The sequence below is a fragment of the Phodopus roborovskii genome, unplaced genomic scaffold (genome assembly GCF_943737965.1).
Source record: "Phodopus roborovskii unplaced genomic scaffold, PHOROB, whole genome shotgun sequence".
Taxonomy (NCBI): Eukaryota; Metazoa; Chordata; class Mammalia; order Rodentia; family Cricetidae; genus Phodopus; species Phodopus roborovskii.
In genome coordinates this window covers 6,314,263-6,341,290 of record NW_026126602.1, presented here as the reverse complement: position 1 = coordinate 6,341,290, position 27,028 = coordinate 6,314,263, and the positions used below count along the sequence as shown (strand labels likewise).

Below are 27,028 nucleotides of genomic sequence, written 5' to 3'. Positions count from 1 at the left end.
AGCTGACAGTCCTGAGACCTGGGTCCAGGCATCGTTTTGGAAATCGGTAGTCATGTGAGCTAATAGGAGTTGACATCTGGAGATAGCATGGTTTCAGAAAAGCTAAGTCCTGATGAACAGCTGTCTCCTCAAATCCAGGCTGTTCACTTCCAGGTTAATGGAATGCAAACTCATAATGTTCTCACACCTTCCACCCCCAAATTCATCCATATTAGTATGGACTCCATCTCCAAGAATATCTCCCTTCTGTGTGGATTACTACCAGCTTTTCAGTTATATTTCTTGTCTTTCAGATGGACTTCAGTTTCTGGATCTTTCCAAATGAATCCCAAGTTACCAATGACCCATAACTAAAGATGGCAATCTGTAATTTACCCCCTCCAGTGCTATTGATATGAAAAGCAGTTCATGATACAGGAGACAGACAAGAAATTGTAGTTTTTAAAATGAATTGTTTAGGAATTCAAAAAAAAAGTTCATTGCAAAAGGCAAAATTCAGGAATGCTGAGTGCTGAGGCAAAGGTCAGCTCCCTCTGAGCCAAGCCTCTTGCTCTGTAAGGAGAGGCTGATGAGGGCTACACGTATCTCTGGGTATAAGGATAAGCTTTAGCATGTATATTTTTTTTTGTGTGTGTGTGTACATACATGCATGCATGCATACATACATACATACATATTCCTTGTCTTCAGTAACCCAGGTAAGGGCCTAGGTTTCCAGTATTGGGCATGATTTCCCTCTTGATTACTGGACCTTAAATCTGATTAGACAGCTCCTGGTTGTCACCAACACATAAGTGGAATTTATTGCACTTCGATGCATATCTTGCCATGCTGTTAAATTTTGGGCTCATTGGCATTGCAGCTAATAGAACTGTTTATTTGCTTTCCTCCCTTGACACCTTACACAGTATTTCCTGAGACCACGGGAAAAAGGCCTCAGGTCAGATCTAGCTCCACCAGACGCACCAGTTTTACTTGAGACAGCTGCTTACTTTGTGGCTCTGCGGCTGTGCTCCCTCGTTTGGAACATTTTCAACCATGTAGTACTGCTCTGCTCACTAAGCTGAGATGTGAACCTTCTACCAGTAGTGTCAGATGACAATTCAGCACATAGCTTTTGGAATGGGTCCTGGGTTTGAACTGTGATATCGGTCAAATTACTTAAGTTTCTTTATATTATATGTAAAGTAGGATATCATGTCCTTTATGGAATTTGTGTAAGGATATAACTGAGATGATAAATAGCACCATTCTAACGTTTGAGGTTGGCACTCAGAATGCTCTAAGAACTTCTCTGTCGATGTTATTTGGAAGTTTGTATTCTCTCCCTTTCTTCTCTTCTACCCACGTTTGTCCCCGTCAGTCAGTGTCAGTTACACCTCCCAGCACAGGAACAAATTTCCTGGTCTCAGAGGTTTTTCAGGTTGCTCTGCCCTGTGACTCGGTGTGCCCACTAGCCCCTGGCCTACAATTATGTATTTGCTATGTCCTCCTCCCAATTCAGCTATTTTATTGTTTATCGTATTTTAATTTAGCAAAACTGCTATTTGGAGATTCACATATGTTACCAGTTGTTTCTTAAATAAATATAACTACCAGTAATTTACACAGCAGCTCATTGTGTTAGACAGTATCTGTAAGTTTATTTATAAATATTTTAGTGACCCAACTCATTGCATCCTGTAATCATTTTGACTTTTGTTTTCTATTTTCCTGTTTAAGTTCTCTTTCTGTGTGAGGATGCATAATTACCTAAGAAAAACCATAAGGCTCTAAAAAGAAGACATAGCATTCAGATTCTTAAAAATGAAACTTTTATAATTCAAATTTAGCAAAACTTTGGTGAGAAACAAGAGATTTAATATTTTAAAAAGGATTTATTTATTTATTGCATATAAGTGTTTTGCTTGCAGGTGTGTATATGTACCACATACATGCCTAATAGCCACTGAGGTTTCTAATATCCATTGTAGTTCCTGGAACTACAGCTGTGGATGGTTTTGAAGTACCACGAGGGTGCTGAGAAGTGAACCCAGGTCCTCTGTAAAAGCAACAGGTTCTCTTAACTGTGGACCTTTCTTTCTAACCATGGTATTTGATCATGTATGATTTTCAAAGTAAAACATATCCTATATTGCAGAAGCTTATAAGCCACAAACTTCTCAAAGCAAGAGTCCCCATGTCCTGGCACCAGTTGATACCTTGTGCCTCTTGCAGTGATGCACTAAGAAGGACCCAGTCCCAGCTGTATAGCATCCCCAGTAGAGTGGATAATTTTAACCTAGTCTTGAAGCAGCAGCAAGCAGCCACACATTGAGGGACTATCTGTAAAAAAAATGACCTATGTGGTCAAATATTTGGGGATCCAGAAAGAGCTAGGTGTAAAAGAGGTCAAAGAAGTGCTGATTATTGTTCCAGACCAGAGACTCAAAGTGTGACAGTGGAACCCATCACACTCCGGATTCTATCTTGGGTGGAGAAAAGTAGCTACAAAGAGTATTATTTTGACAAATGATAGGGTTTTGATATGCACTGTGCAAAGATAATTACAGGAGATCTGTATTACTTCTCTTACTTTTGAAATTGTACCCTGCTTTATACAAGGAGAGGCTGCTCATTAGAACACAGAAACGGCAATGTTTATGGATGAAGAAGACACAGTGTGTCCAGCCTATTCCCAAAATATCGTACATACAACATCTTGAACTTCTACTAAGATGATATGAGAATGTTAGGATGTAAATAACTCATGACTCCAGGTAAAAATATGAAATTACATTGTACTCTCTTGTAACTTTTCTTAAAAGTTCAATTATAACACAATTAAAAAATAACAAAAATATGAGATTCAGAACATTATCAGTCCAGAGGATGGAAGTTTTTCAAGGATTTTTAGCAGTAGTAGATTTACTAGTTCTCAATGATTTGGACCAAAATTTCACTCGACACAGTCAACTTTCTATGTATTAAAAAGGTGTGTGTGTGTGTGTGTGTGTGTGTGTGTGTGAATTATGTATATGTGGTGCGTGTGTGGGGTGTGGTGTATGTGACCTGTGCATGGTATAGTGTTTGTGTGGTATGTGGTTTATGTGTGGTGTGTATTTGTACATATGTATGCACACACATGCTTGTGCATGGAAATGTGGAAGACAGAGGCTGATGAGGGCGTCTCCTCCAGTGCTGTCCACCTTATGTTTTGAGGCAGGGTCTCTTACTGATCCAGGAGCTCGGCACTTTGAACAATAAGTCCCAAGGGTCTCTGTATCACCACACCCCTCAAGTTCTCAGCACTGGGGTTACAGGCATGTACCACCATGTCTGTCTTCTATGTGGATGCTGAAGATGTGAACTTAGGTCATTATTCTTGCCCAGTGAGCACATTACTTCACCCAAGAAGATACAATATTAAAATATTTTTGTTATAGAAATGCTGCAGACTTATCAAGGAAACTTTGGAACATATGTACAATTAAAAATTTAAAAGGACCTTCTGAAGTTTATAGTTTGCTAAATTCTTCCTGTTTTGCAATTTCTGATCTGTGTCTATTACTATGGTTTTCCTGGTATTGTAAGAATTAAGACAGTAGAGGAAAATAAAATCAACTCAGTTTGCCTTAAAACAGCAAAAACAGACTTTTGGTCTGTGAGATTGGAGCCTTCAATACCTGTCTCAGTAACCAGGGTTCCAGGAGAATTTATTGTGGAGTTTGAGAATGGCTTTCATAGTCAAGGGTGGGGGTAGGGAGGGTATGGCTTTGCCAGGCCCAGAAACTGCTTTTCAGGATAAACTGGTTTGAAGGTACAAGGTGGGAGGAAGCTGCTGTTTCTGCACTCTGGACTGCAGGCTAATTGCTTGGTTGGATTATCTGCTCTGCCATCTCTGGGCTGCAGGTTGTGTGATGAGGTTGGCTGGTTTTTGGAACTCCATGGCAGGGGCAGTTTTCTTAAAGCCTTGGGCCTGTTTTATGTCCATGGATTTGGTGGGGGAATACCCTTTAGGTATCTCATCCAATGTCAATATCATTTTGAAAAAATGTGTTATGCTTTGCCTTAGTCTAGGGTTTATATGTTTTATAGTTTCTATCAGTAATACACACACACACACACACACACACACACACACACACACACAAAATGTATATATGGATGTATAAATTTCAAGCCGTTTAATGTTCTGTTGTCAAGGTAACAAAGTTAAAATTAGCAAGTAGGTTACACACTGTTCACACACTGACAATTTGTTTTGACAGGCTTGTTTACAGGTGAATATTTAATATTCTTCAAATATCCTATAAATGTAATAACTTTCTCCCAAAATCCTTTTCTGTATTTTTCTCAAGGCTCAGTGTTTGCCATTTTTCTTTATAACATATCCATTTTATTTGAAAGTTTCAAGTCTCATAGTCAAGGGAGCATAAGCTTCAGCACATCACATTAACATTCTGTACCTGGAGGAGCTGAGATTTACAAATCAAACATCACTGGCATGGTTTGCACATATTTGTCTACAAGTGCCAGAATCATCTGGAATCACATATTCTTAATGCATTTTTATAGTTTTGCCTAGCATCTAGAAAAATATCATCTGTGTAAACCCTTAGATGTACATGGTTTGAGAGCATGAAGAATGGCACATTGAATGATCAGTCAATTCACCCTTCAGAGAATGCTTTCATCATTAGTAAGCATTTACTGAGTATCCAGTGTATGTAAACATTACCTCCAGTGCTGAGTGTAGAGGATGCATAAATTCTGGCCTCTGTTCTCATAGACTTAAGAACATCAATGGCCATGAACTTAAGTAGCATCCAACAGTCTAACAATGAGCCTATTATTATTTGTTGGTAGCCATATGACTTAAACTGTGTTTATTCCCTTATCCTAGATAAAGAACATAGCATAAACTGATAAATTTGGAGGTACTATGTGATTTGATTAACTGTCCTTTGAATCCTGCAAAAAGCATTGAGTATTTAAAGCATGACCTTAGATACTTTTATAAGATTTAGTTTTCTTTATTTTTATTTATGTTCCTTAGATAATCTTGTGATTTTGTGTGCATATGCATGCATCTTATCTTTTTAATGAAATCACACTTATTGTGTAGATTTGTAGGTTTCTCGTGACATTTCTATACACGTGTCCATTACTTAAATTCTCTATCTCTAGATCATCCATTTTATTGACCCTGGGTCTTTTATCCCAGTTTCTTTCTTCTACTTCATTACTTTCCATTATCTCCATGTATGAAAGAGAACATATAACAGGTGTCTTGCTGAGTAATCCTCCATATTATTGAGATTACATATTTCATCTTTGTTATTGGAAGTTTAATTTTCCTCATCACCTAGTCCCACCTATCTTCCTGCCTCTTTTAGCCAAACAGTGTTTTGTTAATCAATCAATAAGAGAAATATATATATATATACACACACACACACACACACACACACACACACACACACACACACACACAGAAGGACATCCCCATCATATCTTTAGGAATGAATAATACAAAACCCTGTATATAAAATATAAACCACATTTTCTTTAACCCTTATTCTGATAGAAACTTGGCCTGATCTCCTAGACTTCAACAGCACCACAATAAACATGAATGTTTTGGTATTTCCATTGTATTTTTACTTCATTTACATTGAAAATGGAAATAACTCAAAGACTTTTGACAAAAAAAATGATGTTAAGAGAAAAGAGGATTTTGTATGGCATGTCTTTGTCTTCTTTGACCTTTTGCTGAGATTGTTTTTGAGCACAAAAGAAAAAAGCATAGTTCTTTACATTCCAACACATTTTCTTTTATCCATGAGTATGGAATCCATGAATCTGATAAATGCAAATTATTATTGTTCAAACTATTATTGTAGAGTGGTTTGAAGTATCACTGTTAGTCTTGTATCTAGCTATTGCCATTTCTATATCTATAAAGTCTTTATCGCTTTGGTCTTACCTGAGACAGAAAATGGGACATATATGGTACTTTGACTAGCCAGGAAGTAGAGTATCTCACCTTGCAGGAACTGAGTTATAATATGCAAAACAAAGAGTGAAAAAAAGACATTTTTCCCACTGTCAGTATTTCCATGTTGCCTGCAATTCTTTGTCTGGGGCTGTGATCCACGAAACTCCTCCTTCCCATGCTAGCATGTCCAATGGTATTGTCTTTACTTAGGCAGTCATGTTTATGTGACCTTGTGGATGCAGCCTCAAAATCATTTCTAGGAAACACACAGACACTTGCTGTTCTTCCAGGACCTACAATCTTTCTGCCCCATCTTCTGCTATGATTCACGAGTCTTCAATGCAGGAGCTGTCTTACAGATGTTTCAGTTGGAGCTGGGCACCCCATAGTCATGCTTTCTTTGCAGTTTGATCAGCTGTGGTTTTCTGCAATGGCCTCACCCTATTGCAAACAGATGCTTCTTTGATGAAGAGTGAGACTCATATTCATCTGTGGGTATTATAATAAATATTTGAAATGTGGTTGGGATTTATGCTGGTTTAGTAAAGATGTAGTTGTGGGTTCTCCATGATCTATGATTTCACTAGCCCCAAGTGGTTAGCTATGTTTCCAGTACCAAGAATGATCTCCCTCTTGTAAGGATAGATTTTGAGTCTATTTAGAGAGCTATTAGTTAGCACCAGGGTATACATAAGCCACTACTGCATCCTTAGAGCTATTATGTCATGCTGGTCATCATGATGAGCCATAGGTATCACATTTGTACAGGACCACTGCATGCTTCCCTTTTTGTAGCTTGAATGACATTTTCTGGTACTATGAGAGCCAGTCCTCAGAGAAGAGGCTTCCAGCTCAGATCCAGCTCAGATCCTTGGAGTACATTTCTTTTCTTGACTTTCTTTTTTTTTTTTTTTTTTAAATCTCTCAATACAGGGTTTCTCTGTGTAGTTTTGTAGGCCAGGCTAACTTGGAACTCACAGAGATCCACTGTCTCTACATCCTGAGTGCTGGGATTAAAGGTGTGTACTACCACTGGCCCTAAAACACATGAAAATCAGACTTAAACAGTGTCATTTTACAAGCCTCTATGTTCTCCTATAACAATTGTGTCCTCTTCACATATTTCTATGTTATTCTGTTACAGAAAAGCACAACACCTACATTAAACTCCTATGTTAGGTCACACTATCATATGTTGATTCTTAAAGAAGACCAACAAACCATACTGCATCACAATGCTGCCTTAATTGTTCCTGATTTCTGCCTTAAACTGGCTCTCTACAATATAAATAAATTTATGGATAGAAACAACATGGTTATTTCCATTATGCTCCATGGGAAATATTTCCATTTTCTAATGTTGTCTATAATTTCCTTTGTCAATATCTTGAACTTTCTACTATGGGAGTCTTTCACTTCTCAGATATATTCCTAAATACTTAATTTTTGTAGCTATTTTGCACAGGGTATATTTCTTCCAAATCTTTTTCTCTTAAGAGAACAATACTGATATAAATTATTGGTACTGTTTTTACATTTATCTTGGACCCTACTACTTTACTGTGTTTATTAATTCTCAGAGTTTTCTAGCAGAATCCAGTAGTGTTTTTCAAGTAAAGAACTACATTATCTATAAATAGAGATATTTTAATTTCTTCCTTTCCTATTTTTATTCCAGTTATGTCTTTCTATTGTCTAGTTGGAATAGCTAAGACTTCAAGAACTATGTTGAATAAAAGAGGGGGGAGTAGGCATCCTTGCCTACTTTTATTTATATGAGATGCTCTTAGTTTCTCTTAATCTAATACAATATTGACTATAGACTTGTTCATGACTTACTGTAACCTGTTCAGGGCAACAGTATGCCTAGCATAGTGAAAGCAATGAGAACACACAGCACAATACTTCCAGGATCATGCCCAGAATCATGTAGCAAACAGGTCAACAGGTCCTTGCCAAGTGGGTCAGGGACACCAGATAGAGCCATTTTATATTCTCAGGCCTTGTTTTCCTGAAGAAGTCACATGGCTTCTCCCACCTACTTAAGTTTTGCCAAAAGGGACAAAAATATACATTGGAAAAAGGTAGCCTGCTCAACAAATGGTGCTGTTAAAACTGGAGTTCTACTTGTGGAAAATGAAATTAGATTCTTCTTTTGCTTTGTATAAAAGTCAATTCCAAATGCACCAATGACTCTAATTAAAACCAATAACACTGAAACTTTTAGAAGAAAACGTAGAATGTACACTTTGAGGTATTGGGCTAGTCAAGAACTATTTGAACCAAGCACCAGTAGCACAGGAACTAACCACCTGATAACAAATGTTGGAAGGGATATGGGAAGAAAGGAATTCTTATTTTCTGTTGCTTGTGGTGCAAATTAATATAGTCATAATGGAAATCAGTTTGGAAATTTCTCAAAAACTAAAAATATAGCTACCATATGACCTAGTTATTTCAGTATTTGGTATATATAGAACTTCATACCCTACAATAGAGACATTTGAACCATCATATTTATTGACATTGGATTCACTATAGCAAGGAATCGGAATCAACCTAGTTCATTGATAGATGAATGGATAATGAAAATTTGTGTGTGTGGGTGTGTGGGTGTGTGTGTGTGTGTGTGTGTGTGTGAGTGTGTATTTAATTATTCTTTTTATTCTGAAGCATTACAGCTTCAGAATGGCTGTTCTAACTGCATAAAAGTTTATTGAAATGCTAGACTTTGGGTATGTGTTTTTTTTATTTCTACATTTTGAATAATGAAGAATATACATATATGTATATATATACATACAACACACATATACAAACATACATACATATATTCCTCAATTTTCAACACACATATGCTTTGCTGAGATATAAAAGGCTCTGTAAGATTTGTTTATATATTTATGGTTTTCTTTTACTTCAAAATGTTTTAACTTTTAGTAAATACCTCTGCAAAATAAATATTTGAAACTCTTTAGTTCATATTGAGCTCACTCTGGTAGAAGAAATATAAAGTATTTCCAGAGTTGATTTCTTCAACTATGTTCTTGGTTGTGCTCTTCCCTGACATTGAAATTCTTCTTTGTTGTAAATGTTCTTTTTCCTTTTTGAAAAGATATTTTTTCTAACATAATTTATCATGATTATCATTTCTCTTCCCTCTACTCTTCCCATTTCCTTCTCATCTTCCCTCCCATCTGGATCTATCCCCTAACTCTCCCATTAGAAAACAAATAGGCATATAAGGGATAATAATTTATATGATATGATAAAACCAAACCAAACACATCTAATAGGACAGAAAAAACATAAGGAAAAGATCCTAGCAAAAGCAGGAGAAACAGATATAGATGTAGAGACTCACTTGTTCACACATTCAGAAGTCCCACAAAAGCACTAAACTGGAAGCCATAATATATACTGAAAAGATGGGTAGGGTAGGGTAGAAAGAAGAAGAAGAAGAAGAAGAAGAAGAAGAAGAAGAAGAAGAAGAAGAAGAAGAAGAAGAAGAAGAAGAAGAAAACTGTGTGTGTGTGTGTGTGTGTGTGTGTGTGTGTGTGTGTGTGTGTGTGTATGTCCTGCCATGACATTATGAGATAAGGAACCTGTGAAGATGCTTTTGAGCATCTTCTGTTGGCCATCTACTCTGGCATGCAGCCCATGCTCAAGAGTGGTTTGTTCACCAATGAAACCTTTTGGAGAAAATTAAAATTTTATTTACAAGTGGGTACCAATTGTAGATAGCTTCTGAGGTAGGAGTAGGCTCATGTGTCCACTTCTGTCAGCTCTGTGAGTCCATCTGGTGCAGACCTGTGCAGGCCCTGTGCATGCTTCCTCATCTCTGTCAGTTTATATGTGCTTTGATACTGTTGATTTACAGGGCCTTGTTTCCTCGGTGTCTTTCCTTCCAGCTCTTAAATTCTGCCTTCAAGGTTCCCTGGACCCCGAGGAAAGGGATTTTATGAAGACTAGAAAACTGGTCATTGTGTTTTACATAAATTATTTCAAGTTAATTCCTAAGGCCATTTGTATTTCATCAATAAGCACATAAGAGCAGAACTGGCGAACTGAGATGTCTAATGAGTTTACCTAAGAATAGGAAACCAGTCGTCTACTTAAACCAGATGCTAAATCCATACATTTTTACACTATGCTGACAGAGTGGTAACTATTTGTTTTATTATTTATTTATCATTTTGTGTGTATGTATGTGTATGAATGCAGGTGTGTGTATGTGCCATGGCAAACACATAATGGTCAGGAAACAATTTTCAGAAGTTAGTTCTCTTCTTCCCTTATGGGACTGAACTCATAGCACCAGGCTTACATGGCAAGCACTTTACCTACTGAGCTACTATGCAGCTCCCAGAGTGATTTCTAGCAACACAATCATCAAAGAATAGTCATAGTTATTTATGTTCTTGTTGTTGTATTTACTGAGGAAGGAAAATAGACAAATATACTTTGGAAAGACTGTGAACCCCTTACATGAGCTGAGATACATCAAAAGTTTCCATCGAATTTTGTTACTAAAGCTAGCAACAACAGCAACAACAAAACTCTTTTCCTCATTCCAAATTTAACCAAGGTCATGTTACCTAATAAACTGGATATTTACTTTTGTCTCTAATGTTGAGTTCATGGATAATATAGTTTCTTTTTTCAGTGTCTATTGCTACAATCAACAATTGATACTCTGAGTACTGGGCTTCAGTGTTAACCTAAGCTTGATAAGTGAGGCAGACAACTCTAAAATTAATCAGATGATCAATTGGAGCAGTAGCCAAGCAGCACAGAGATATCTCATGGTGTGTCAAGTGGGGATTAAATGATAGGTTGTATGGACTGATTCTAAAGGATGCAGCATTGTTAAGCAATTACACACTGAACAACTGTTGTTTATGTACCATTTTATGTAATTTGAACTGAAAACTTGGTGGATGAAAGCCCTGCTGAATTAAGGAATGATGATAGTCTCATTTTGTACTCTGTGTCATGTAGGTCAAGAAGTTCCAACAACAATGAGGACATTTACTTGGTACATTAAACATATCCATTTTCCAGCCCTTCTCCTTGTTTAACAAGTGTGTCTGGAGTATGACCTGTGCTTTAGGGAGTTTCACTAGCCATGTGTGGAAGATGATGATATCAAAAACTTAACACACTGCTCCCTGAGGCATTTGTTTCCATTTTTGCTATTTTTCTCAATTACTCTGAATGACAAATTTAAAATCAAACGAATCAAGAATTTGGAGTCCAGAAGCTAAGTAGCTTCAGCTCTTAGTAAAGGATTTGATGAAAGGTCTATACTCAGTAGAAAAAGGAAAGAAGAGGGTCTAACTCTCTTCTAGTTCACTTACCTTGGAGGTACAAATGACATTGTGGTTTTATTTGGAACTTTCAGGAAGAGGTCCAGATCACCATTTTTCAGGAAGCACAAAAGATGGGTCGGAAGAAGCCTATGTCTGCTTGCCCTGCAGAGAAGGCTGTCCCTTCTGTGCTGATGACCGTCCATGCTTTGTCCAGGAGGATAAGTATCTGAGGCTCGCTATCATCTCCTTCCAAGTCCTGTGTATGCTGATGGACTTCGTTAGCATGCTGGTGGTCTACCACTTTCGCAAAGCAAAGGTAAACCCAGGTATCTTGGTCAATGCCTTTCTTTATACTAACAGTAATTGCCTCTCTCTCTCTAAGGAAATTGAATTTCCAAATCCTTGCTACTGTTCTAATAAGTAGACATTTTGTTTTGCTATAATGTGATTGGGTAAGAGTGTGAAAACCAAATCCATTAGCTTCCCAAGGAAAGAGGAGTTAATGACATTTTGTGTTAGTATTTTGTTATAGAGAAGGTGCTTTCTATTTAGCCTGGAGCTCTAATGCTGTCTTCAAATCTCAATCTCATATCTAGAAAGCCCTTTTGTGTTTTCATTTTGATTTATTTCTCTTAGTAATATTGAAAAGTGCAAAGAATACGCCTATTTATTTTTAGCACAGTATACTCTGGAAAATAACTATTCATGAACTTATATGTGGTCTTGTATTACTGTCTAGAGTTGATAGAAATGCTAAAACACCCAGGGCAGAGTTTTCTGGGGAGCTTTCTCCAGTGGCCAGAAATCAGTCACATGAAGCAAGCGTTGTGTTAGAATGTTTCATTCTGTTGTTTTACAGTAAGTTCCTTATGCCACTCAAAAAGACAATAGTTCCCACCATTCTTGAATTCAAATCACCTCTTCATCTTGATGAAATTGTTCATATTGTTGTAGATTATAGAGATTTTTGAAAATATGTTTTCCCATAGAAATTTAAAAAGAAAAGAATCCTTTTTGGATAATGTCTACTGTGAAGCCACTAGCTAATACTTTTAAAACACAGTTAAGATTCTAGCAAATTGTAACCATTATGTTAACGTTATAGATGTTATTAGTTGCTTTTAATAGCAGGCAACGTAGTTTAAATCAAGTTTTGAGTCAGCAAGAAAATGCAAACATGCAATTTGTTTCCATTTTACTGGTACCCATCTTTCTCTTGAAAAACTGGGTTGATTTTATATATAGTAAGATAGTAGGCTAATATGTTGCCAGATAACATTTTAAAAAAGCAAGTCAGTAGCAGAGCCCAAATGGAAAGGTCTAATTAACTACTAGGAAATCGCTCTGATGGAATAAATTCATTACACAGTGGTTACTATAGTTCTTTATGAATTTTAATTGATTTTAATCATTAATGATTACCATGTTAAATAAGTCAGCAGTAAATGTGGGTAGAATGCATCACTGGATACTGAGAAGTTTCTTATAGATTGTTCTGGCTGGATGAGTGTCTTAATCTATGTTAATGTTATTGCACACAGTTGTTAACCTTTCAGATCTCCCTAGACTTTTGGAGGAAATGGGGCAGCAGCTGACCAGAATCTTTTTTCACAGGACTGCCATGAGAATATGTATGTCTACATAAAATTTTGATGAAATTTCTTGTATGTTAGCTGATTTGAAGATTGTTACCTTTTGAAATCGGTTTTTCTAGAATGAGACATAATGAAATGGGTCTAAGATAATCAAAGTAAGAAACATAGATCTTGCATATTGAAGAAAGGAAATGTTTGGTGATATTTCCTCTAGTGATTTCTCTTATCAAACTGGATTAACTATAAAAGTAATAATACATTTCTAGTATAGAGACTCCATATGTATAGCAAGTATACTTTGAAATTACTCTTTAAACATTTTTGTGTGTTTTGGTAACATTTCTTTATATAGTAAGGAAACCCTATGGGGCAATGCTAACAGTTTATTTAGATATTTCTCATTATATTTTCTATTCCTGACAGTTAAAAGAAAAAATATACCCATTTTACTCTTTTTTTATCTATTTTGATAAAAGAGAAAAATCCATGTGTAATATGATGTAGCATGACAACTGTCAGTCATATTATTTAATATTAAATTCTGTCTCAGTCACTCTTTGACTATTTTCCTCCTATTCGAAGTGGGGCTGATACAATTTATTAAACTCCAAACATTGATCCAATGTGTAACATAGACCTAAATGGAAGAATCATACTTAACTAAGAGTCTTTTCTTAGATTGAAACATAAGTGGAGATCTTCATGTCTTTGAGTTACTCAACTTTTTAAAGATATGACATAAAACCACAAATATAGAAGAACAAAATTATGAATTGTACTTCATGAAAATTGAGACTTTAGGCCATAAAAATAGACAACCCATAGATAAGGAGAAAACTGTTACAAAATATATAAACAATTCTCATAAATTAACAATAAAAATAAAAAAATAAACTTTAACATGGAGCAAATATCTGAATAGACATTTCTCCACAAAGATGTATGATAATGCAATGAACACATGAGAAAATGCTCAATAATATTAGTTATTAGAAAAATTCATATCAAGTCCATAACATGCACTAATGTACCTAAAATACTTTTAAAAATTTTTTAACAATTGATGAGAATGTAGAGAAATTGAAAACATCCCATTTATTTCTACTGCAGAGGAAAAAAGTGTGCCCAGATTGGGAGGCATCTTGGTAATCTGTACAAAATTTAAAATATTGTACAATATGACTCAAGTATTGTATTCCTAATACATGTCTACACAGAAATGCAAATAAGTGTTCATGAAAGAGTCACCCACAACAGCTAATTGGTGAAAAACACCCATCATTTAATAGAAATGAATAATTAAGATGTGATATTTCCATATAATAGAATATCATTTGTCAATAAAAATGATTATATATCAATATAGGGAGTGATATGAATGAATTTGAAGATGTTCATTGGAAAACAACTGTAAAAGACAACATGTTGTATGATTCCATTCATCAGAAATGCTCAGAATAAGCAAATTAATTGACCCCAGAAGTAGATTAGTGGTTACCTGGGGGCTTCCAGAAGAGAAGAGTGGGGAGGGACCACTAATGAGATTAGGACTTCTTTCCGAGTGATACAAGAGTCCAGAGTTTTAAAGGCATTTATATATATAACCCATCTCCAGAATGAGACAATCCATCAGTACTTGTGGAATTAGCCTAAACTAGGTACTGACCTTTCATTATATTTACCAGGTCTTTGGAAGATTAGAAATTAACGTGTGTTTATTTCATGCGACATTTAAATAGTTGAAAAGAATAAGGATTTGGAAGTTGCCGTCCTGGCTCTGAAGCACACATCTGAGTTTCATGGTCGTTCACATGCTAATTGATTCCAAAACCATTACTATGCATCACTTCTACATGGCCATTGTCTACAAAGAGACATTAAATGTACAATTGAACTAAACTTAAGAGTTATTTACCTATTTAAAGGAGTGTCTTTTCTAGGGAGGTTTCGTTTTCCTTCAGAATGAGAGCTATGGAGATCTCTCCAGGCTATCAATTGTTAAGCCATTGAGGATATTTAGAAACCAGCCTCATGATGCTGATTGTCTTCTTATTAGAGAAACAACTCAAAAGTTCATAATATATTGAAGAAGTATGTTTGCTATTTTCCCAGTCTTCATTTGGAAAGAGAAACACTTTTCAGAACTAGAATAATGTCATATAGAATACCCAGACTCCAAGAGTTTGTTTGCTGCCCAAGTTAGTATAGCTGGGTTGGGAAATTTATATATTTGTACTTCATTGTGTTCTAGCTAATGGCATAAGCACTTTCAGGAGATGAATAGAACATAGTAATATTAAAATTAGAATAAAATTTAGTGAAAGTTCCTGGTGATGTTCTTTAAGGTCAGAATTGTGGCTTCAATCCATTGTTGAAAAGGCAGAGACACTGAGCTGGAGAAATTGATCAGAGGTTAAAAGCACCAGCTGTTCTTCCAGAGACCCTGGGTTCAATTCCCAGAACCCACATGAAGTTCATAACTGTCTGTAACTCCAGTTCCAGGGGTCAGACACCCTCACACATGCAGGCAGAATACCAATGTGCATTTAAAAAGTAATCATTAAGAAAAAGAGAAAGAAAGAAAAGTCAGAGACAACTAGGGATATTCTAGCAGTAGTACTGATGGAATGAAAATGATACAGCATGTCCCAAACTACAAACCAACCAAGAGACTCTGAGCACTCACCTGAGCTACACACTCATTCCCAGGCTGAATGAGATCTCTTCTGTGGATCATCACATAGAGCTTATAAAATGTAAAAGATGACCACATCCTTCCACGAAATAGAACAATAATCTCCACAGCCCTTGACGGTTGAAGTGTGAGTGCCTGAGCACAGCTCAGATAAACTAACTTTAGGAGTGCTCCACAGGGATCTAACACATGATTTGTCTGTGTTCAACTTTTCCTCACTTGATAGGATACCCGACAGAACATTTTAGGGGCAAATAGATATGGCTGAGGGTCACAGTTTCAGATGAGGCAGTCTGTCATAGTGAGGAAGAGACTGTGATGGTAGTGTGTGTTCATATGGTGGCAGACCAGGAAACGAAGAGATTACTAGAACTAAGGTTTGCATAACCTTCATGGGCCTGCCCCAGTGTCCCTCTTCCATAATCTCCCTCTCCTAAAGGACTAATCCTTCAGCTGAGGTCGAAATGGAAGCCTATGGGGAGACACTTCATCTTCGAATCATAACAGTAATGAAAAGTGAGGGGTCTAATAAGAGATGCACACCTTAAGAGAAACACACTGTTTCATCTATAGGAGCTATACTGAGGACGGGATGGTATGCCTGCTTATAGAGGCACCTTAGTTTGTTTTCCACTACCTCTGTTGTCAGCTTGAGACTCTTACACTTCCACAATTCACAACAAACATGATATGACATGTCTTAATTGCTAGTAGTGTGTATTTGCAATTTTTCCTTCAGGGTCACTAGACATGGAACATCTTAGAGCTTGAGTCATTCACTTTTGTGAATGAACAGAAATAACCACACTGAGAAGTCAAAATATAGGAAAATGTTAGTTCTGTCAAACCCAGCACAGGCCAAATCACCGCAATGGTAATAGTTCTGCTCTTAACTGAAGCAGTACATGTTCACAGTAAGAGAACTAAGACAGTTCAGAGACTAGACTAGACAGGTACTTCAGTCTGGCTCCAAGTACAATCATTTGAACAGGGTTAACCTCTTCCAAATTCAAAAGAACTGCTCTCCAAAATTCTGTCAAATAACTAACAATCATGTGTCAACAACTATTCTAACATCTTTTTTTAAGGTATAACTGAGATTCAAGTCTGCTCTTGGATGGGGTTTACAGGCTAGAATCTTAAAGAGTTAATGAACTAACTCTTTACAAACACTTGGGAGACAATTCATACATCTGTGCCTATATCTTTGCCTAAAGATTCAATGTGCCAGTAAAACATGAACAGTTTTGAAACCAGTGAATTCCTATAAAGCAACAACAATATTATAACAGCTTTTTAAAGATCTTAATTTTAAATATTATTGAATTATTTCTTCTTCATTTTTATCAAACATTATGACAAGTAACATATTTTCCTATTAGATATTCCACACAGAGAGTATGGTTGGTTACAGCTTAGTAATTTCAAGTGTGCGTAGGATTTACTGAGTGGAGATTACAGTAGAAGGCACACTGGAAAGAAAGACAGTTTAGACTTATTCTGCTGATCTTGATCTCAGCACATTCTTATTTTAGTACAACAGATAAATAAATAGGAGAGTTTAAAAAGTGAGTGTGCTGTGGTTGATACTTTCCCCTTCCTTTAAAAGTTCTTTCTTAACTTAGAAATTAATTGACATGGAAATTGGTACTGATGTCACTTTTTGGTTTGGAAATTGAAGTGTTTAATATAACATGTTAACTGATTTTTGATGTTCTATTGCCTATCTTTATAAAATATGGAGAGACAGAGATATCATTTTGTGTTGTCAAATGTCGGAAACTTCAACTTTCTAACCACCCTAAGCATTGTGGTGACATGAAATACCTTCATATTATGGGATGACTATCACCACTGTCCTCAGAAACCATGGCTTATATCCTGCTCACAATGTGTATCCTGGTGGATTTTATCAACAAGAAATACTTTATAATCTCTGGGTGGAGCTTAGTCCCACAGCTCCAGTGCAGAGGTTCACATAGAAGTATTTGTAACTAACTTTTCCCTAAAGCTCTGTTTACTACTGAATGGGGTCTTTAAGTATACACAATATACAAATGATTAAGAGAGAAGTTAGAAATATATCTGAAACATATCTAACAATAAAGGATTAATAACTGCAATCTAAAAATATTCCCCCCAAACATGTGGTGGTTAATTATTTGCGATTTATTAAAGCTTGCCTGAGGACTCAGAAAGCAAAGTCGGCTTCAAACTATTCAGATCAGAGAGTGGTGGTACACACCTTTAACCCCAGGACTGAGGAGACAAAGGCAGATGGATCTCTCTAAATTCAAGGTTAGCCAGGGTACATGAGATTGATTCAGTCTAAAAGAGTAACAGAGCTCAGGCCTTTAATCCCAGCACTAGAGAGGTATAAAAGATAGAAGCCAAGTCTTCAGTGGTCAGACTCAGGATTCTCCAACCACAATGAGGAGAGCATAGCCATCTAGGATTTGGTGGGGCCAAGATCAGCTTTCAGTTGGAGGTAGAGCCAGCTTTGCTTTTCCGATCTTCAGCTTGAAGCTTGAACCTCAATGTCAGTCTCTAGATCTTTTATTTATCATGTTACACAAACAAATCAAATCAAAACACCTTTTAGTTTCAAAAACAAAAGAAAAAAACATTCATCAGAAAGTGTAAAGAATATATAAGAATAAAGTACAAAAATATATTCTTATTTTCATGAGTAGTTATGAAATTCACTAAAAGAATTGTATTTTTTATAAACACAATTCTCTGAGTTGGTGTTGGCATTAGGAGCTAAGATTTCCATTATTGGTGATAGTTGCATAAACTGTAGAATATTTAATTGCATTTTGATGTAACTTAAAAATTCATAATATTTTCAGTAAGCTCCTATAAATCTGCCCTAAAAATCATATATTTGCATAAATATTTCCAAATATGTTCACACACACACACACACACACACACACACAATGTACTTAATCTGACCTCTCATTCTGTCAAAAAACTAACTGTTGGTGAAATAGTTCTACTGTGGCATTACTTCATGCCCTCTTGACACTGATGGTCATTGCAGGCTGTCCACTTCTTAGATACCATGCTTTAGCATAGCCTAGTGTTTAGTTTTATCCCTTTCTCTTATTCCCTGTCATAATTCCTCATTGCTGCTGTCTCTTTCCTTATTTGCATTCATTATTTATCCTCTGAACATCTACTGAGGGCTTAGTGTTACCCATGTTTAGAATATGGTAATAAACAGGGCAAGCAAGAACCTTACACTAAGGAGGCTGTGTGGTGCTGGCTATAAATGCAATCCAGAAGACCAAATCAGAGTGTGATAAAATAAAATGATGTAATTTGACAGCAAATGACTTGGAGCCATGGAATTCTTACAGTCAGTTTAAGTGAGGAATCATCCTCAAATTATGTTTAGATAAATCTAAACGAGAACTAAGAAGTTGGTCCAAACTTAGAGAAGCTGAGATTTGTACTCAACTGTTTGAGTAGTAGCCCACTCTGTCTCTTTATTATTTAGTCGACAAGTAGACTGCCATTCATATACTTACAAAGAAATCCAATTTAAATAAAAAAAATAAATACAAGAAGCACTGGTCCCAATGTAAGTTTATGTCCAGTTCCTGCCAGGTATAAACTAATGAGCTAAACAAATCAAGTCTTTCATTTTAAGAGCTATATCCCTTGGCTCAATTCATTCAATGCTTTATGCTTTAACACAAGAGGAAAAAGGTAAACTAGCTTGTGCATTTGTGTATGTGTTTGTCAAAGTGGTAATTGTGTAAGCATTATGAGAAGGGTAGAGCAAAATAGTTTATTCAAAGGATCTTTTTCTTTGACTTCTTCTTTAAAAGTATTTAAATAACCTCATACTCCATCTGGTGGCTGCAATATTAATTATGAATTATGAAGAGCAAGTAAAGTGATTATAACATATTTGTATATGCCTTAAGAGATATATAAAATTCTTAGTGATTACCAAGGCACCATTATCAGGTTCTCTTGAGACATTTGTACTTACTAATGTTTATTTATAAAGCCAGTTGCTTATTAAGTATGCTAAAAATAGCTTTTTAAAATTTAATGCACTAATATACCAAACTACTTGTTAGTTGAAATATATTGTGAGAGATAAATCACTTGTATTATTTACAAATTCCTAGGGGCTTCTTCATTTTTAAGGGTTATTGAACATTTTGTAAATAACAGACTGTAGAATTATAAAGCAATGTGTCTGCATATTCAGAAATTAAAATTAGTTATGTGTCCATGAATATCTAAATAAGTTTACAAAATGATTTAGATGTGGGTATGCACATAAGATATTCACAATAAAACAGAGAAAGGAGTATAAGAAAATAATATATGCACAAGCATGTGTGTGTGTGTGTGTGTGTGTGTGTGTGTGTGTGTGTGTGTGAATATGCTGTAAAGTTAGTTGAAACCTTAGCAAGTGATTAACTTCAAAGACTCTAGCCTGGACTGTTAAAACAATAACTACTTTGTAAAGGTTTTTACTTTTAATTATGTGTATGCATATATATCTGAGTGAAAGTATGTGCATATGTGTGAAGTTGCCTGAAGAAGTCAGAAGAGAGCATCAGATCCACTAAAGCTGGAGTTAGAGGCAGTTGTGAGCTGTTCAGTGTGGACTCTGGGAACTGAACTCAGGTCCTCTATAAGAACAGTAAGTGCTCTTTTCTGCTGAGCAATCTCTCCAGCTTGTCAAACAATATATATCTAATTTACCACATTCTTTTTTTCTTAAGTCTCAATTTCTTCCTCTATAACCTAGAGATAACAATAAATTGAACTTTTTGTAGCTACATGGAAGATCACAAGAGGGGATATCATTTTTAAAATTTATTTAAATTTGAAACAAGTGTGTTTTACATGTCAGTCCCAGTTCCCTCTCCCTCCAGTCCTTCCCTGTCCCCCCAACTCCTTATCCCATCACCTTTCTGCTCCCCAGAGAGAGTAAGGCCTTCCGTGTGAGATTTTCAAAGTCTGTCATATCATTTGGAGCAGGGCCTAGGCCCTACCCTGTGTGTCTAGGCTGAGAGAGCATCCCTCTTTGTGGAATGTGCTTTCAAAGTCCACTCATATACTAGGGATAAATACTGATCAATTATCAGAGGAGCCAAAGATTGCTCAGGCCACCTAACTGACACCCACATTCAGGGGGTCTGGGTCAGTACTATGGTGGTTTCCCAGCTATCAGACCGGGGTCCATGAGCTCCACCTTGTTCAGGCAGCTGCTTCTGTTTCTCCAGCCTGGTCTTGACTCCTTTGCTCATCACTCCTCTCTCTCTCTCTCTCTGCAACTGGATTCCAGGAGTTTGGCTCAGTATTTAGCTGTAGGTGTCTGCTTCTGCTTCCATCAGCTACTGGATGAAGGCTCTAGGATGGCATATAAGGTAGTCATCAATATCATTATCAGGAAGGGCATTTAAGGTAGCCTCTTCACTACTGCTTAGATTGTTAGGTAGGGTCATACTTGTAGATCTCGGGACATTTCCCTAGTGCCAGATTTCTCTTTCAACCTAAAATGCCTCTCTCTGTGTTGGTATCTCTTTTCTTGCTCTTCTCTACTCTGTCCCTGACTCAATCTTCCTGCTTACTCATGTCCTCTTCTCCCCTCCTCTTCTCCCCTTCTCTTTCTCCTAATTCCCTCTCCCCACCCCCATGCTCCCAATTTGCTCAGGAGATTTTTTTCCCTTTTGCCTTCTCCAGGGGACCATGCATGTCTCTTTTAGGATCCTCTTTGTTTCCTAGCTTATCTGGTAGTGTGGATTGTAATCTGGTCTTCACTCTGTCTAAAATCCATATATGAGTGAGTACATGCCATGATTGACTTTTTGTGACTGTTACCTCACTCAGGTTGGTTTCTTCTAGCTCCATTCATTGCCTGTGAATTTTTAAGATTCCATTGTTTTTTTTGTTTTTGTTTTTGTTTCAGTTGAGTAGTACTCCATTGTGTAAATGTACCACATTTTATTTATCCATTCTTCAGTTGAGGGGCATCTAGGTTGCTCCCTGGTTCTGGCTATTACAAATAATGCTGCTATGAACAGTTGAACAGATGTCCTTGTTGTATGAGTGTACATCTTTTGGGTATATGCCTAAGAGTGGAATTGCATGGATTTTGTGGTAGACTGATTCCCGTTTTCCTGAGGAACCACCGTACTCATTTACAAAGTGGTTGTATAAGTTTGCACTCCCACCAGCAGTGGAGGAATGTACCATTTTCTCCATATCCTTTCTAGCATAAGCTGTCATTGGTGTTTTTGATTTTATCCATTCTGACAGCAGTGAGATGGTATCTCAGAGTTGTTTTGATTTGCATTTCCCTGATTGCTAAGGATATTAAGCACTTTCTTTAGTGTCTTTCAGCCATTTCAGATTCCTCTGTTGAGAATTCTCTATTTAGTTCTGTACCCCACTTTTTAACTAGATTATTTAGTGTTTAATAACTAGCTTTTTGAGTTCTTTATATATTTTGGAGATCAGCCCTCTGTCAGATGTGGGGTCGGTGAAGATCTTTTCCCATTCTGTGGGCTGCTGTTTTGTCTTGTCGATGGTGTCCTTTGCCTTGAAGAAGCTTCTCAGTTTCAGGAGGTCCCACTTATTAATTGTCAATCTCAGTGTCTGTGCTATTGGTATTATATTCAGGAAGTGATCTCCTGTACCAATTCATTCGAGGATACCTCCCACTTTCTCTTCTAAGAGGTTCTGTGTGGCTGGGTTTATGTTGAGGTCTTTGATCCATTTGTACTTAAGTTTTGTGAATGGTGACAGATATGGATCTATCTGGAGTCTTCTGCATGTCTGCATGCAGTTATGTCAGCACCAGTTGTTGAAGATGCTCACTTCTTTCCATTGTATAATTTAGATTGTTTTTTTTTTTTTTTTTTTTTTTTTTTTTTGTAAAAAATCAGGTGTTCCTTGATGTATGGGTTAATATCAGGATTTTCAATTTGATTGCATTGGTCCACCTGTTTATTTTTATGCCAATACCAAGCTGTTTTCAGGACTATAGCTCTATAATAGAGTTTGAAGGGGATGGTAATGCCTCTGGAAGTTGTTTTGGCTATCCTTGGTCTTTTATTTTTCTATATAAGTTGAGTATTGTTCTTTCAATGTCTGTGAAGAATTGTTCTTGTTTTTGATGAGGACTGCATTGAATCTGTAGATTACTTTTGGCAAGATTGCCATTTTTGCTATGTTGATCTTACCTATACAAGAGCATGGAAGATCTTTCTATTTTCTGGTATCTTCTTTAATTTCTTTCTTTAGAGACTCAAACTTCTTATCATAGATATCTTTCACTTGTTTGGTTGATAACAGGGGATATCTTTAAACTTGTAATTAATGGCTAAAAGAAAGCACTCAGCAAGGTGGTGTCAAGCTCAAGACAGGGAAACCCACAGAGACAGCTGTGATAAGACCAAAAAGAGGTAGGTGGAACTGTCCACCTGGATGATACTTAAAAGCAAGTACATATTAAGACCATGAAAGATTTCATAAACCCAGTGGAGCATTCTACTCTTCATCATAAAGGCAGTCGGGATAAATTTTTGAGCTGGCTGGAGACATTACACATTGGGACCTGACAGCACTGAAATAGGCTTACAAGTCATGTACTCACTCACAGTTTCCTGAGAAAGCATTAAGGTCCCAGGGTGGAGATCAGTGAAGTCCTGAGCACAAAGGCACGGGAAACTTGAACTGCAAGGAGACAAAATGGTATTATCGATGCGGTATAGGCAGAACGAAAGAACGAGGACGTATAAGACTCGAGTCCTCAGTGTTGGGGGTGATGTAGGAGCACCCAAAGAGAGTTAAGTAAAGTAAGTCTGCTGCCATATTCCAGAATCCAGGAGACAGGGCTGTTTAAAAGGAGAGACAGCCGGTAGCGGGACACCGCTGACCCTCAGAATAGGAGGAGGGACAAATGATTTGGTAGTTCAGAGCTCTCAGAGACCTTAGCACTGGATGTTTAAATAATGGTTGGGAGAGCAGAGGAAGCATGTGTGACCAAATTGCCTAAAATCTCTATTTCCACGAAAGGCAGAATGCACTGAGTAGATGGCAATGCTTCAAAATGTGAATAGCTGAGAACTCAAAAGTTTGTTGTTGTTGTTGTTTTTGTTTTGTCTTCTTTCTAAGATTAAGAAGACATCTGCAACAGCCTTTGGCGCAGATAGACGAAAAGAAAGAGGAAGAGAGGTGAAAGGCTGAGAACTGTAGTGAAGTAGAATAGAGAGAGGGCTTTGGTGGAGACAAGGTGCCAAAGAGACACTGAGACTGAATAGTGAGGCAGCCAACAGCAGCGGAGGGCAGGGAGCTGAGGAGCATGGGAGAGCTCACAGCTGTCCCCTCTCCACACTGTTATCACTGCCATGCTATCTTTAAAATAGGCTGGGTGTTTCCAGTCTTCCCTGTACCATTTATGGAGGCTGACTGACAGTGATTGAATCTATCAGTGAAAACGCTGCTGTCCATTTAAACCTAAAGTTTAGACCACACCCTCTCACCTTTGCAGTAAGTTCCAGACAGAAATGCAGTTCCTAGATTTGATGATAACTGGTCCCTGATCATCATAGATATGATGATTATTTGAGGAATTATTGATAAAGTTTCCAGGCAATTGGCAAGCAGTTATACAAACAGAACCCTGATTGTGGCTGGGTAAGAGACTGGAAGGTAAAGGTGGAGACAGAAAACATTCTTTCAAGAACCCTCCTGTCTGCTGAGGGAAGCAGATGCGTGATCCCTTGGCTGAAGGGGAGAGAGCCTGAGGGTTAGGAGACTTTCCTTTATTTTTTGAACATGGCAACATATTTATCATTTTTAAAAAGGATAAGCACGTGAAAAATGCAGGGGAATTAAGGACTAACACAGAACAGAGAAGATTGCTGCAGGAGTGAAGAGTTCGTTCATCAGGTACGGGGTAGTCTGCATTTTATCTCTGTCTACAGAGGCCATGAGGCTGATAGTGCAGACAGTAAGAAAGCTGTGGTTGAGACATAAAGTTGAACAAATTCTGGCTGGGATCTGGCATGTGGTCCTTTACTTGGCCGAAATGGAGAGCCTTGAGATTATTCAAATTTGTTGTAGGCAGTGTTAGAGAAGGAATGGGAAAGTGCACACCACACACACGCACGCACACACACACACACACACACACACACACACACACACACACACACGGACTGCTGAGGGCTGGAGGCAGCAAGGACAGAGGTTGTATTAAAGTTCTCCTGAGATGGCTGGTATGACGCATGAGGCCTTTAACCCCAGCACTCACAGGCAAAGGCAGAGGCAGGAAACTCTGAGTTCAAGGCCAGCTTGGTCTACACAGCAAGTTCCAGGACATCCAGGGCCAACATAATGATCATGTCTTTAAAACTTGTTCTGCTGGCCAGGCGTTGGTAGCATGCATCTTTAGTCCCAGCACTTGGGAGGCAGAGCCAGGCTGATCTCTGTGAGCTTGGCCAGCCTGGTGTACAGAGTGAGTTCCAGGACAGGCTCCAAAGCTACACAGAGAAACCCTGACTCGAAAAGCCAATTTCTCACCCCCCCAAAAAACAAAATAAACTTTGTTCCTTGTTCTGCTGAGAGTTAAGACAGAAGAATAGAAAAATAGGAAATACTAGAAGACACTAATGTTAACTAATTAGTTATTGTCTAAGGAATTGTAAATATTTGTAGATAGCTTTTTACTTTTTGTCCATTTATTCTTTTCATTTAAGAGGATATGTTCAAGCTTCTTGGGGCATTTACAGCATTAATATGTGAGAAAGAAATGACAGTAATTAGTATCTTCAGTTACAATTGAGAAACTGATGCTTAAAGGTTCTCTAGAGTGACTTTATAATCCTTGGTTCACTGATCATTAAATGACAGTGTCCTCCAAATACAACAGAGGCAGCAGATTTTCTGTGACATTAGTGAGAGTGGTAAAGTTACATGTCATCTTGAGCCTGTCATAGGATCTCAAGACATAAACCCTGGCTCATCTAGTTAAAGATGAACCCCGGGGAGTTATTACTTAAGTCTGAATTTCTAGTGTAGCAGAAATTAGTAACTAATTGCCTACTCCCCATTATATAGAACACCAAAATAACATTTCATAGTGTGAAATTTAAATCTCAGCATTCCTAAGATTTGATTGGAATACAGTCCTATTTTCCTTGTGCTGTCCCTGGATGGCTCCAGAAGTGAGTAGTTGTAATAAAAACATCATGGCCTGGAAAGTCTGAACTCCTCACTGTTGTGCCTTACAGGGAAAGTCTCCTTCCTCCCAAGACTGTCCTGTGCAGTTCACTCTGCATCCTCAGCTCTCTGGGTCCCACCTCTTCCCTGGGATGCTCATGGTGTCCCTGAGCTTTAGTGAAGCTTTGTATCTTTTCCTGCATCCATGTTTCTCAAAGCAGATATCAGCAGCCACCCTTTCAGGGGTCCCAGAGCTCATTTACATCAGCTCCTTTCCATGTGTATGTTGGGGCCTAAGGTGTTTCTACCCATCTAGTTAAAACCACAGGGCTTGTGGTTGAAAAAAGGCAGCAGCAGCTAAGAGTTTCATGCTCTCCCTGTCAGCTAAGGATTTTCAGAAATGAGCTGGTGAAACTAGGTCTCACTCTGCACCTTGTCTTTTCTTGTGCGTTCATAAGTAAGGCTCTCCTGGTTCACTGAGGGCAAACGGTGGGCCTCTTGTGCACAATTTTCTGGGGAGCAATATTTAGAAGTGATAGATTTCCCTGGGGGATCTGAACTTTGCCTCCAGGTTGTCTCTTGTGTCCCCACCTCACAGGTCAGAGAAAGAAAAGACTGAACATTGTCTGAACTCCTGAGGCTGTGTCACCATCTTCAGAATGAACCCTCCATGCAGCCCTGAAATGGAGGTTCACTTGTTTATACAAAGGCAATGTCAACACTGCTTTGAGTAGGTTCTGTGACAATAGCCAGGGAGAGAGAAAGGAGGGCCTAACTGAGCAGCCTTCCATTAGCTGACAGGGAGCTATTTCTGCAGAAGTGGAGTACAGCATCCCATCTTCCCTCTCAAAGATTCATAATAGGATGTGACCAGGGCTATCTGACACACATCTGCCATGGCAATACTGGCTCATTAAACAAAGTACAAGTCCAGGAAATTCTCAGTCTTTTTTTTTTTTTTAATTGCGGTTTGCACACTATCTGGAGTTGACATTATGTGATAATTAGCAAGGTCATAACTTTTTTTGTTGTTGTTCATTATTGTTTATATATTTAGTTTTTTTCTTATTTTGCATATCAATTCCAGTTCCCTCTTCCTTCTTGTCTCCCTCCCACGCCCCCTGACCATTTTTACTTTCAGAGATAGAAACATATTGAATATTTGAGAAACAAAAACATCTTTAAATGTGTTTGTTCATTTATATTACTTCTCAGTCTATTTTATCCTTCTGCAGTAACCATT

The 27,028-nt window shown here is 37.5% G+C and overlaps 1 protein-coding gene across 2 annotated transcripts in view; it reads left to right on the top strand.

Annotated features, from left to right (window-relative positions):
* The window catches only part of Gpr158 (G protein-coupled receptor 158), a 376,106-nt gene that overhangs the window by 196,473 nt on the left and 152,605 nt on the right, over positions 1-27,028 (top strand). For both annotated transcript variants that reach the window (XM_051205699.1, XM_051205700.1), the window contains exon 5: positions 11,385-11,608. In XM_051205699.1, the coding sequence (XP_051061656.1) occupies positions 11,385-11,608 (224 nt within the window). The remainder of the gene's footprint in view (positions 1-11,384; positions 11,609-27,028) is intronic.